Below are 12,523 nucleotides of genomic sequence, written 5' to 3'. Positions count from 1 at the left end.
CAAGTACTGTTGTTATCTGAGAGTAGCGTATTCTGTGAATCTGAAGCTCAGTGTTGATTCTCATGAATCTTTTCCTAGACAAACTTTTTTTTTTTTTTTTTGTGATGCTACAGTATGTGTGACTAAAGTTATGCATGCATGTTTCTGGCACAAGGCTGTCATGCAATTATTAAATAAAAATAAAATCAACAGTACTCGGGTTTTTTTTGTTTTGGTTTTTTAAATGTAGTTTTGACTAAGTAAGGACAATATTCCTTAAAATAAGGCTTTAAATGTTGGAGTACCTTCTGGCAACTTTGAGTGAGTAGAAATGATGGAACCTAATTTCCCTTTTGATTTTTTTTTTCTAAGTGATATTGTAGTTTTTTATATGATCAAAGTAATAAACGAACCAAGTTGGCATACTTGGTGGATGTTTAGAAGTTCTTGTTTTATAGCAGCTTTTACTGAATGAGGTAATTTTTTTCATAGAAAAAAAGTCATTAATTTACAATATATGTACCTTTTCAGGATATAATTTATATGAAATTTTGATTAAATCAGTACAGTTTGCCTTTCCTTATTTTTCATCAGAATGCAGATTATGATTATCCTTCATTACTGAGGAAAAACTATTGTCAGTAGGTACCTTTCTATCCATATGTTAATGCCCTGGTCTGTAAAGAGAGCTTATTTTCATTCCAGTTTTTTCAAGAAAGAGGAACTTGAAGTACAAAATTATTTTCATAAATTTGAGGTTCACAAGATAGACTCTCTGGGCTTGGATCAGTCTGTTGAAACACAGGGGTCCAACACCATTTGAGACTGCTTAAGATATTTTGCCTTGCTCTGTCAAGCCGGAAGAATACCAGTCTCTGTGAACCCAGTGTTTGTATTTAGAGTTTGAGCAGATGTTACAGATAACAGAAAGTGGTTCAGGTGTCAGTGTATGCCCAGGCAATTGAAGCGAGCCATCTGTCATTGTATTCTCTTACTTACGCCTTTTGCATAAGTCCTAAAAATTAACTGTGTTCTCCTACTCTAAGAGACAGTCAGTTCTCTAGCCTGACTAGAATAATTTTGTATTTTGATACTGGGAGGCGACCTAGCCTGATAGGCAAAAGGATGACTTAAGTGTTAGGGTTCCGTTTCCTAAAACAACCCCATCCCGATCCCCCCCAACCTTTCTCCTCATAAACCAAGCCCTCGCCCAACTTATGATGAAGATGCCACCATTTTGACTCAGGAGTTGACTCAGAGAGGTCATGTCTTTGTGACGTACCAGCTGTAGCAGTTAATTCTGGTGCCTAGGTATTGCTGATAAGTGATGCCCTCCGGGTGGGCTAGTGCTGTAAGAGTGAGATTTGCTTCTGTTCCATGGATTTTATAGTAAATTGCTTCCACCAGAAGGAAGTATAGTCTCAGAATACTAGAAATCATTCTGCTGGTGTTCTTCCATGCAGTTTCTGTTGCTCTCTGACATTGTCTGGAGCTCAAACGCTCAAACCAACACACCTCCCCTGCCCCTTCCCCCCCACCCGCCTTTTTTAAAAAAATTTCCTTCTGTTTTTGTCTTTTTCCTCTCTTCTGTATATAGAGACAAAGCTTTGTATGAAGATGGTTTTCACTTGATTAACCTGTTTATCTTCTGGGACCTTCTACAGGGTTCGCCTCTACTGGAGGTGAATCGCTCCTGCAGTTGCTGCCAGGCTCACTAGGTTTGGCTTAGGGCAAACATACTGTGGAGATAAGCACAAACTTGCAACTTTTTCTCTTTTTCTGAGAGTCTGTGGGTTATGATGTAAAACTAAAGAAGAAAAGTTGAATAGCAGTATTGTAGATTTGAAACACTCGTGGCTTGCTTACTTTATTTCAAAGACACTGTAACTATAAATACACAATTGAAAATCCCTGACTTAGTCTGAGCAGTAGAGGACGTTTGTATGAATGAATAAGAATAAATTATATACCCACATCCAATGGTAACTCCACTAGGGTAAATAAACTGTAGGTGTTACTTGTAGTATAACTGAGCTTATGCAGCCTAGCAGAGATGTGAAATTTGAGCTGAACATGGGAAGATGCCTCAGCTGCAGGTTTAGTGTCACCACTGTGCTTGCTGCTTGAGTGTGTAGGACTTGTTATATGCTACTAGTTAAGAAATCTTAAGGTTTAAAATTCTTGAAAGGATCTTAAATGATATATATAACTTGTACTGGTTTGATTTTAGATAAAACCCACAATAAAACATATTACTATCCTTTACAAAAAGGAGGTTGTTGAAGTGTATTTTGAAATAATTTTCTGAAATGTTTTGAAGCAAAAGAAGTTGAATGAAGACCTTGGTGGCTAGTGTTGGTTGTATTCAGTTTTTAAGGTTTGTCTTTCTGCTTGAAGCATCAACTAACCACTTGGAAGCTGTCAGGAGAAAACGTGGAATCAATCAGCTTGAAGGTGTCCTCTTTCTCCAAGGGCCACCTCTTCACTCAGTTACAGTATTAGAACCAAAGAAAAAGGTGTATTAATGCTTTAGATAAAGTGCACTTTATGGCTTATTATAAGGCCTTCCACGCATTCTTAGTATGAAATACGTTACTTCATTCTTTTGTGAATTTATAACCAATATAACCAAATAACTTCAGTTAACATTCTCTGTTTGTTCTCTGTATGTAACAGGGTCTCATATACTCATCACCCTCATCAGATCAGTTACAAACTTTTACATCTTAACAACCAAAACACATGATCTTGCTTTTACCATGTGACATCCCATGTGCTTGGGATTCCGGGGAAGAATTTTTAACTGGAAGTTTCTGTTGCAAATATGTATCTATGTAGCTATATATAAAAAGATGGATTGCTCTAGGGAGCTAGGACAGTGCCTGCTTTAGGGGGCAGTCCAGTTTGAAGTATCCAAAAAACGTCTGAATGAAAAATAAAACTTTATTCTGTCTGTCTTGGTGTCATTGTGCTTATGTCTGGATCTTCCAACCCATTCCAACTAAATTATTTCAGTTACTTCTGCGTACTTTAACAGAGGAGAGTAAATGCTGTGTTTTGGTGGCCTTTTCAAACTATGTTGATAACACAGTGTGTAAGAAAGACAGAGAAGTCTTGAGTATTTTCATGCCTCGTTCTGGGTGTGGTGGGGAGAAATATGTGATATACATAGAGGAGAAATGTAGTTCGAGTACTGCAATTTTGCTTTGTTTCTTTTCAATACCTTTTTTACTATTGCTGCTTCCAATGAATCAAGAGAGAGAGACTGTAAAAATTTAGTCAAAAAAGGGAAAGATACTATCAAGAACACCACCCCCCCAAAAAAATTCTCTTCTCTACGTTCTTCTTCCTTTTTTGTGTAGATGATGACAGACACAAGATTTTAGAAAAAACCTAGATAGGATGGCATTTAGTATGTCTACTGAATGTCTTTGAAATTGACTGTGAGCTAATTCCATGGCAAATATGTTTGAAGTTAAAAGTAATTCTAATACTTTATTGTAGATCAGATGATTTGCTGGTTTCTGTGTACTGTAGATGTATGTATTAATGAAATATTTGAACTAACCAGTTTTAAAGGAATTTTAATGCTGGAATTAAAATTACGTTTTAATAAGAAATTATGTCCTAGGTGATGCTGTTAATGTTTTGCGAACGTTATTGGATAGTTGTCAGAGTGGGTAGTGGGACCTAAGGGAGTCTAGACATAACACATCATGGCGAAAGCCTTCACAGATAATTCTCATTAAAGAAAATCTGAATTTTATATATGATCCCTGAAAGTGGAAACTTTAGAAAAGAAAACAGGAAAAGCTTTTGTAGTTATATGTCTTCTTTGTGTAGGTGAGATATCTGATTAGATGTGGCTTCATGATGTGTTGAAGTTTTGCTGATGGAATTCGATGTATTTAGAAGCTGTAAAGAGTGCTGCCTTAGCCTGTTTAATTAAGCGAGTCTCACATCTGTTCTCACTTCGTCTCTAAGGTGTGAGTATAGTTGCAATGGGGTGATAAGAAAAGGATAAAAAAATAATGTGCTAGAGCTTGCTGGGTGTAAGAGGAAGAGAGTTTTCAGTTGGTTAAAATAGACAAAAGAATTAAGGGGGGGCTCTCGGGGTTACTGTATTTTAGACAAATGTGATGCTGGGTAGAGGAAAGACAATGTTTTTTACTGCAGCGAGGCAAAGTCTAACCGTTACTAGAAAATCCTCAGGAAGACAGTGAAACAAACACAGATAGCTGACTTCAAGTCTGTACATCACAGAACTACCTATTGTATCTGTGATTATAAAGCAAGTTACTTGGAGGCGGTGGAATTATTAAAATGCTTTTGTCATGAAAAACTGTTAAAGAAATAGTAACAGCATTATGACAAATGTCAGACTTGGGAAAAATCTGGGGTGATTCTAAAAATAAATGATGGATTACACATTAAGCAGTTGTGACATCAGGATGACAATAAAGAGTAATGAACAGTAAAAAAATGTACGTTTTGAAGTGGGACACCCTGCATGGAATATAGCTGCAAAGAGAATAGTAAGAGGACTAAAACCATAATGTGCTAGAATTTGCAGGGAGTAAGAGAACATTTTCTTTTCAGTTCTTGTAACACAGGCATTTACAGTCTGAGTTAACTTTGGTGCAGCCCTGGTTAAACTGAAAGCGGCATGTTCAAGTAATTTACTGAAAAATGACACAGGACTTCATTTTTAGATTTTTATTCTATCTCAGTTAAATTGTGGTTTTGTCTAAATTGCAGGTTTTGTGAGAGGAAATATATCCTCCACTTAAGACGAGTTGCTACTACTAATAAGACAATATTAAACTATTTGGTATGACTAAGTCTATAAAACAGCAACTATCTTCAACTCAGTTTTGGAAATTCCTCTGCTGAAAACAGAGCCAGAGTGTTTGTGGAAAAGAGGCATGAGGATCTGTGAAATGGAGAGAGAAGAAACAGTGAAGGAAAAAACTGAACATGAGAGCTTTAAGGGACTGAGCGAGATACAAACAGAATTTCTGTGCTTGCCATTCCAGTGCTTTTTTGCTGTTTGCTTGCTCTTGGGTATAGGGGATAAATATTTTTGACCTGTGTGCAAATGGGTTAATATCAAAGAAGTATCTGCTGGCATGATGAATTTAATCTCTTACAAGGAGTGGTCTCAAGTGTTGTTTAATACTCTGAACAGAAAGAATTAGGGCATTAAAAGTGGCACATTTTTTTGGCACAAACCCAGAAGTATTTTGTTGGAAAAGATAAGGTAAAAGAACAAGATGTTTAAGTTTTAGACTGGACTTCAGTATTGTGGGAGAGGAGGATGGAGAATGTCTGAAGAGAGATGTATGAGAGGAGGATGGAGAATGTCTGACCATTAGTGATGGGAGATAAGAGAGAGGAGGAGGGAGAATGTCTGAACAGAGATGTATGAGAGGAGGGTGGAGAACTTCTGATCTGACAGATGAGAGAACAACTGGGTATTGTGAAGGAAAGTAAGAAAGATAAACATGGTTATCTAGTAGTCAAAAGTGGTTTGCATGCTTGTAGTGATATATAGCTATGTAACTGCATGAATGGTTTCTGCCCTGAGCCTAGTGGTACATACAGCTGGAATTTGTATCCAGACTCAGAGATACAAATACGACGTTATCTGTACAAGGAAGTGTCTCTGGTTGCATCACAACTGGAGCTTGTGCCTTCATATGCCACAAGAATAATAACAAGATATTGGACATTTTTGCAGTGCAGAAGTACAATGATAATTTGGGGTGGCTGTGCCTTTAAAATCTGCCTGTGTTCATTTTTGTCCAGAGCTGGAGAGGAAAATTCTTGAGGTTTTTTTCTAAAGCTGGAGCAAGCACATTTAAAATGAAGTTTTCATTGAGCTTGGTAAGAAAGGAGGAACTAATTTGTCAGTCAGGTGTCACTGTGTTGTTAGTAAAGGTCTGTATTCTGCATAGTTAAATAAAATTGTTGGTGCCTTAATAATCGATCTTTGTATGCTTATATTGCTATTCATAACTATTTGGTCCCCACAGATCTACACTCTAATCCTTGTTAAACTATTAATCTGTGTGCAGCTAGCCCTACTGATCAAAGTGTTTCCAAGTTTGACTTCAGGATCTGACCCTTTTGTAGTGCGGGCTGCAAAAATAAATCAGTGCTGTATCCTGGAGAAGTCAGTTCTTGGATGAAGTTGCATTATTCTGCACTTGTGCTTCCTGATGAGGTTGAAGTAGCTGCTCCACTCAATGAATTGCTTGGCAGTTCTTAATGGTTTTTAGAAAAAAGGTGCTCCTGACAATGCAACTTTAAAATGTGTATGGGCTCAGAGAATGTGTGCAGTTTGTGTGCATTTCTGACTGGAAACAGATCAAATCCTGTTTTACTTGTTTGGTAGTCTCTGATTTATTGACTTTACAGAAGTTGTTCTGCGTTTACCTATGTACCCTACCCCTGTTTGCGTTCAAGAGAGCTGGTGCACAAGAACTGTAATTGTCAAGTCCAGTCTATTTAATCTTTTTTTATGTATGTTTAAGGGTTTTGTTGCTCTAGAGCTGTTCCTCTTTTTCCTTCACATGCTGCCTTCCCAAACTGAAAGTGCAATTTCTACAGTAATCTACAGTTTTAGGAAACTGGGGGAGAGTTCTGTTACTTGTAGAAAATGTTCCTTGACATTGTAGAAGTTGTTCTCTTGCTTTGGGCAAAGCAGGTAACGAAAAATTCTGGACAAGCCTGTTGGTTTTCCGACTGAATCATATACAGTCCTGCAGGTTTGATGTTTGCAGCTAGGGACTAGGCACTCAGCACAAGAGGTATGCTTACAGGGCTTTTCTTCCCATAATGCTCTTTGCAACAGCTGTTAATAATTATGTGTGGTTTACTTATCACTACTTAAAGTTTATAAACTGCTTCAAAAGCATTCTAATTAAGTTCGTTCTTTTCAAAATAGTTTTCTTTCCAGAATCATTGGTATTGGTTTATTCATAATTGTTATCAAGCAGTTCTCTATCATTTGTTTAAAAAATGAAGTGCCACGTGTAAAAATGTTTCATGCACATTTGTAGAATAGTAATCAACAACTCCTCATATATAACTGGATTGAATGGCAATAATGTTTTCAAAACAGGACAGTTTCATAGTTTTTCTGTTCGTAATCTCTAAATCCCGAACAATTTGTAAAAGAAAAAAACCAAAACCAAAACCATCCCAAACAATTTAGGGTATCTTGTAAAAGAATTTAGGGCATTGGTGTCTTTTTAGGAAATTATTGCATATTTGGATTTTCCCCCCCCTCTCTGCTTACAAAGTGTTCAGAAAGAGTCAGCATTAATCAGTAAATCTGAACAAAGAGGTCATGTACAATCTGCAATTTAAGAGATTTCAGTAGCATATCTTTACTTACAATAATTGCAATGTTACCAGTAGAACAGGTGTATGGTTTGCTTTGCCATATTTCTGCCCTTTCCCTCAAATAAAATAAAAAGGTGGAAGTTCATTAATTATATTTATCAGTTTCTGATGGCCAAATCATTGAAAGGAAGAATCTTAGAAAAGTTGTCTAATCTTTACTGCTATGTGCTATAGATCTTTGGCTTCTGAAATACAGCACTATACCAGGTGTTGCAGGAGAGAAACAGATTGCAAACTTTTAGCAAATCATCTCAATATTTGTTTCTTAAGCTTAGAAACATGCAAGAAACACCCAAGGCACACATTTTACACATTATAGAGGTGTTTGGCGGTTTTTTTTAATTTTTTTTTTTTTTTTTAATACTGGTACATGTTAGAATCTGGGGAGCCTTTTCTATTTGTTGTAGTGGAGAATTATGTGTATTATATTATCTTTGCTTACCATTTTAGAATGACATTCTGGACGTCTCTTCTTAAATCTTCACTTTTTCTTCCTTGTTATAGGGTATTCTGCCTGGAAAAGAGTAAAATCATCCATGGTCGTCTCGTGACTGTGGCTGAAACATCCCTGCAGTGCTTCAGAAGCCCTTTCCCCTTCTTCCTTTTGTGGTGTTGATAAACTTATTAGTTGCTTGACCTTGCAGACCTAGTCTGTCAGACTTCGTAAGAGAAGCTGCCTCTCAATGTTATAAGCGTTGTGATTACTGAATCTGATACTCAAAATTATATGGTCTTTGCTTTAGCTGGGGTACAATTAGAATTTATTCAGAGGGTTTTTTTCAGATGAAGAAAACTTTCAAAAAATCTAATGCTCTTGAATTTCCCGTATTTGTGTGGGGTAGAATATGGTAATAAATACCAGAAAATCTGTTCTTGCAGCATTTATGACCCAGGTAAATTAAATGCTAACATCTTAATACAAGAATGATTTATTTTATTTTATTTTTTTAAGCTGCTTTGGCGTAGATGTATTTTGACAAGCTTCTACAGCTAACTAAAGATTTGTATTTCTGATTTTGGAAGGTGCTGAGCACATTCAGGTCCTGTTGACAGCTAGCATAATTCAGCATCTCCAAAAAGCAAGCCATTTATTTAATTTCAGACAGAATTTTAGTGTTGTTAATGACTACAATGTGTCTCCTGCGTCCTTTTGGCTCTGCAACTTTTATGAGAAATGCTACGTACACTTTTGTTGGCAGATTCGTGTTTTCTGTGAGACAGCTCTTCTGCCGTGTACTCACCGGCTTATCTTGCAAGGGGGGAGAGGTGATAACTTCAATAGAACCATTCAGCTCCTTTGTGTAACATGGGCCACCATAATCAAATGGGCAGTGATCATTTAGTGCATTTGTACAGAACCAGTCTGGAGAATGAAGTAGATTTTTCTTCCTCTGGCTTTGTTGCTAAACTCCAACATGTGACAGAATCAGTATTTTGTTTCATAAAAATTATGTGTCTAGCACATAATGGCTAATTTAGAATAATGTGAAATTTTATTGACTGCTGTGCTGCTTATAAAATTGTTACAAAACAGTTTGAATTGGAAAAGCTTTGAATCCAAAGAGAATAAATTTCATGTGAATGCCTTTAATTAAATTTTGCTTAATTTAAATAATGTAATTTGTATTGATTATGCTGCTGCAGTTCATTTGGATTTTTATTTTTAATTAAGATTCACTAATCTTGTTTTACCTTCCAGAGCTATTCATAAAATTACTGTGAAGAAAATGCATGTTAATTAAATTAACACTTACATACATTTATTAAACTAAAATCAGGCCATATTTTTTTTTTTCTTTGTGAAGGTATTGTTTCTTGTAAGAAATATTGCTATGTATAACAATCCAACTTTATTCATACTTTTTTTTTTCCTGAGCAAATCCATGTTCATATTGTCCTATAATGGTATAGGTGCTTCCTTTGTGCTTCCTCAGAGGCTGCCAGCACTACCTTCGGAAGCTGCTGGGATGATTACTGAAGTGCAGCATAATCCTGTTATTTCCTTCGGCATCCTGTAACTTTCTCTGTGTTTTCTCCCTATTAGCTGGTGTCTGTGCATCATTGGAACACAGTCTCAAACGTGGATGACTTCTTACTAACTTTCTGGTGAGAAAGTTGCCAGCTTATAGTACTGCATATGTTAAAAACATCTAGAATGAAAGACTTGCTGTATTAATTGAGACCATTAATACTGTGTTAAGGCTTATTGCTATATTACTGGATTCCCCCCCCCCCCCCTTTTGTTTAGATCATTAGCAGTTTTGAAAGAGAGTTTAATATTTTTTTGAGCCAAGACAGGTGGTATACTTGCATTTATTTATGTGTGCAGTGATAAACATGCAGTTTATTTTTGCATATTTTGCATTTATGTTCATGTGAATAAGGAGTCATGCAGAAGATTCCTAAAAATGTTGAAGGGCAGAGAAGCTGAGTGGAAAGCAGGGCTGTAGAGCTAATTGCCTGGCAAATGCCTGTACCTGAACACAGGACTGGAAAGCTGAAGACACTGAACTAGTTGCGTTCACAGAGGTATTTGCAAGTATATGTGAAAGACAGAAACCTTTCAAGTGATAGCCTCAAACACCAGGTTTTGAACTAAATTCAGTCAGAAAGATTGAACTATTGTTCACTCACTAAGTAAAACTCTTTTTTCTTGGAAAGAATTACTTAATATACTGGTGACATAGTGGTACTATGTTAGTTCTGTCATACGTTTTATCGTAAGTGGAGAGCTTATCACTCCCTACAGATACCTGAAAGGAGGTTGTAGCAAGGTGAATGTTGGTCTATTGTCCCAAGTAACAAGTGATAAGAGAAGAGGAAATAGCCTCAGGTTGCACCAGGGGAGGTTTAGACTGGGTATTAGGAAAAATTTCTTCACCAAAAGGGTTGTCAAGCATTGGAACAGGCTGCCCCGATAGGTGGATTGGGTCACCATCCCTGGGGGTATTGAAAAGACATGTACAGCTGGTGCTTGGTGGACTTGGCAGTCCTGGGTTAATGGCTGGACTTTAATGATCTTAAAGGTCTTTTCCAACCTAAACGGTTCTATGATTCTCTACCAGAGCAGCACCTTAAACACTCTGAGCTAATCACACCTTAGTGTTGTAGCTAGAACCAAAATTATATGGAATGTTGACAGACTAGACAGGAATCTGTAGCAGTTTGTGTCCTGAGGTGGATGTACTTTCTAGGCTTTCATATTTCTGGTCATTGTATCTCCTCTGAATTTGTTTGCAATTGGATGACTGATAGGTTTTACTGTTCTTCATGATAAAATCATAGCAGCAATTAACTCTTGAATTGTTCCATCAGTTCTTTCTGCAGTTATGATGATTTCTGGCTGTATGCATAGCGTGGAAAGATAGTTGACAGCAAAAGCATCTTCCTTTCCAAATGGTTTATTAAGTGCCTTTGTGTGTTGGGCACACATTTTGTGTTTGCCTAGCCTGTGGTTATGTACTTACTCTCGCCTTTCAGGCTTCTGTATGATTAAGCATTTTCAAAGTAATTAACAACAGTATTGTCTAAAAGCATTATGAAGCAGTGTTCTTACTTGCCAGGTTTATTCATCTCTTGCTTCCCTGAGATAATGCACAGTGGGTCTCCCTGTCATTAGTGTGAACTAACGCTATATTTGTTTTTCTCTTTCTTGAGTGTCCTCCTAACCAAGATAGTGCATCAAGAAATGAAGTACAAACAGCTGTTATTTTTTAATAATATGTTATATTATTTTATATATAATATAATAATAATATAATAAAAAAGTTATTATGTAAATGCATTATAGACAATTTGCAAGTCTTAATAAGGCCATTTTTATTGAACAGTAATGAATTTGGACCTTTTGCATGAATGATCTGCAAATGTTCAAGTTAAAACAATTCATAATGCAAATTCCTGGATGCTTGAAAATATATGAACATATGGTAGAAAAACTAAAGGAGTAATCAGATGGTCAGATTTGACTGCATTGGTATTGTCTGTCTTCAGAAATAAGGTACAAGAAGTTTATTGATACTATAGGACTTTTGAAAACAAGTTAGAATTGATGTAGTTTTGTCAAAACTAGTCATAAGTGAGAATACTGACAGTTAGCCAAATAAGATTTTTTTTAAAATGCTTTTTAATTTTTGCAGTGTTTAAATATTATCCTTGAGAAGATTAGTTGGTGACTTCTTGCATGGATGCTAGGTCATAGATATCATAGCTGAATAAAGCAAGTGTGCACAGGTCTGGCCAATGGACTCTGCTTCCCCAAAAAGGGAAGGCTCTGAGTTAGGCAAAGGGGATTTATGTCAAATTTGCTATCCTAGTCCTTTGATAATGATAGTGACCAGAGAGATAAATGCAAATCTTTCCATGTCATTTCCATCTTTGTTTGGTCATGTCTATAAAAATTACTAGTGATAAACTCTGTTCTGTGCAGAGTCTGAAAGACTCTGATAAACAGCTTTTCAGAAGAAAGAATATAAAGTCAGATGGCATGCAGAGGTGGTGTTTCTTGAGGGCTTCCCTAGTGTGTAAAGCTTACAGAATTTATTGAAATTTTAAATTCAGTGAAATGAAGGAAAAAATGGGTTTTTAGAGAAGACTTTTGGCCTTTTTTCCCTCTTTCTTTTTTCCTTGTGTTTTTTTTTTCTTCTTTCCCCCCCTGAAGTAAGTTGTCTTTTTGTTACAGTAGAACTGCTCAGGGTTTTGTTGCTGGCTCTTAGAAACTACTGATACATTATGGTTTACTGTAGGCAAAACCTGAATATAATCTGTTTGCTGGACATGAATACTACATTTATAGTTCCAACAGGTGTGAATAAAAATTGTTCTAGTGTTATTTTATTTACTCTTAGAAGGAATATGCCTTTATAAAATGCAGTTTTATGGATGGTTTGGCAGTTCAGTTTTTCCTGAACCAAGAAGCCACTTGGTACTTTAGAATTTTTTATGGACCCTGTGTAGTTTGGTGAATACCAGAGGGTGGTGCAGGAGCTGATGAATTCTGGTTTAGGCTGGGGTAGAGTTAATTTTCTTGTTACTAGCTGGTACAGCACTGTGTTTTGGAACACACTGATGTTTTAGTTGTTCTAAGCAGTACTTACTCTCAGTCAAGGTCTTTTCAGTTTCCTCTGCTCTGCAG

The 12,523-nt window shown here is 36.5% G+C and overlaps 1 protein-coding gene across 3 annotated transcripts in view; it reads left to right on the top strand.

The window, feature by feature from the left end:
* Positions 1 to 12,523, top strand: part of KDM4C (lysine demethylase 4C) — a 275,997-nt gene that overhangs the window by 83,550 nt on the left and 179,924 nt on the right. Inside the window, exon 9 of one of the 3 annotated variants that reach the window (XM_037373480.1) lies at positions 7,894 to 8,047. The exons of the other annotated variants lie outside the window; for them this stretch is intronic. Coding sequence (XP_037229377.1) covers positions 7,894 to 7,917 — 24 coding nt within the window. The 3' untranslated portion in view covers positions 7,918 to 8,047. Of the gene's footprint in view, positions 1 to 7,893; positions 8,048 to 12,523 lie in introns of those variants that run through there. 3 annotated transcript variants of the gene reach the window in all.

The sequence above is a fragment of the Falco rusticolus genome, chromosome Z (genome assembly GCF_015220075.1).
Source record: "Falco rusticolus isolate bFalRus1 chromosome Z, bFalRus1.pri, whole genome shotgun sequence".
Taxonomy (NCBI): domain Eukaryota; kingdom Metazoa; phylum Chordata; class Aves; order Falconiformes; family Falconidae; genus Falco; species Falco rusticolus.
The sequence above is the reverse complement of the archived record's forward strand: the minus strand, read 5'-3'. Positions and strand labels throughout refer to the sequence as shown.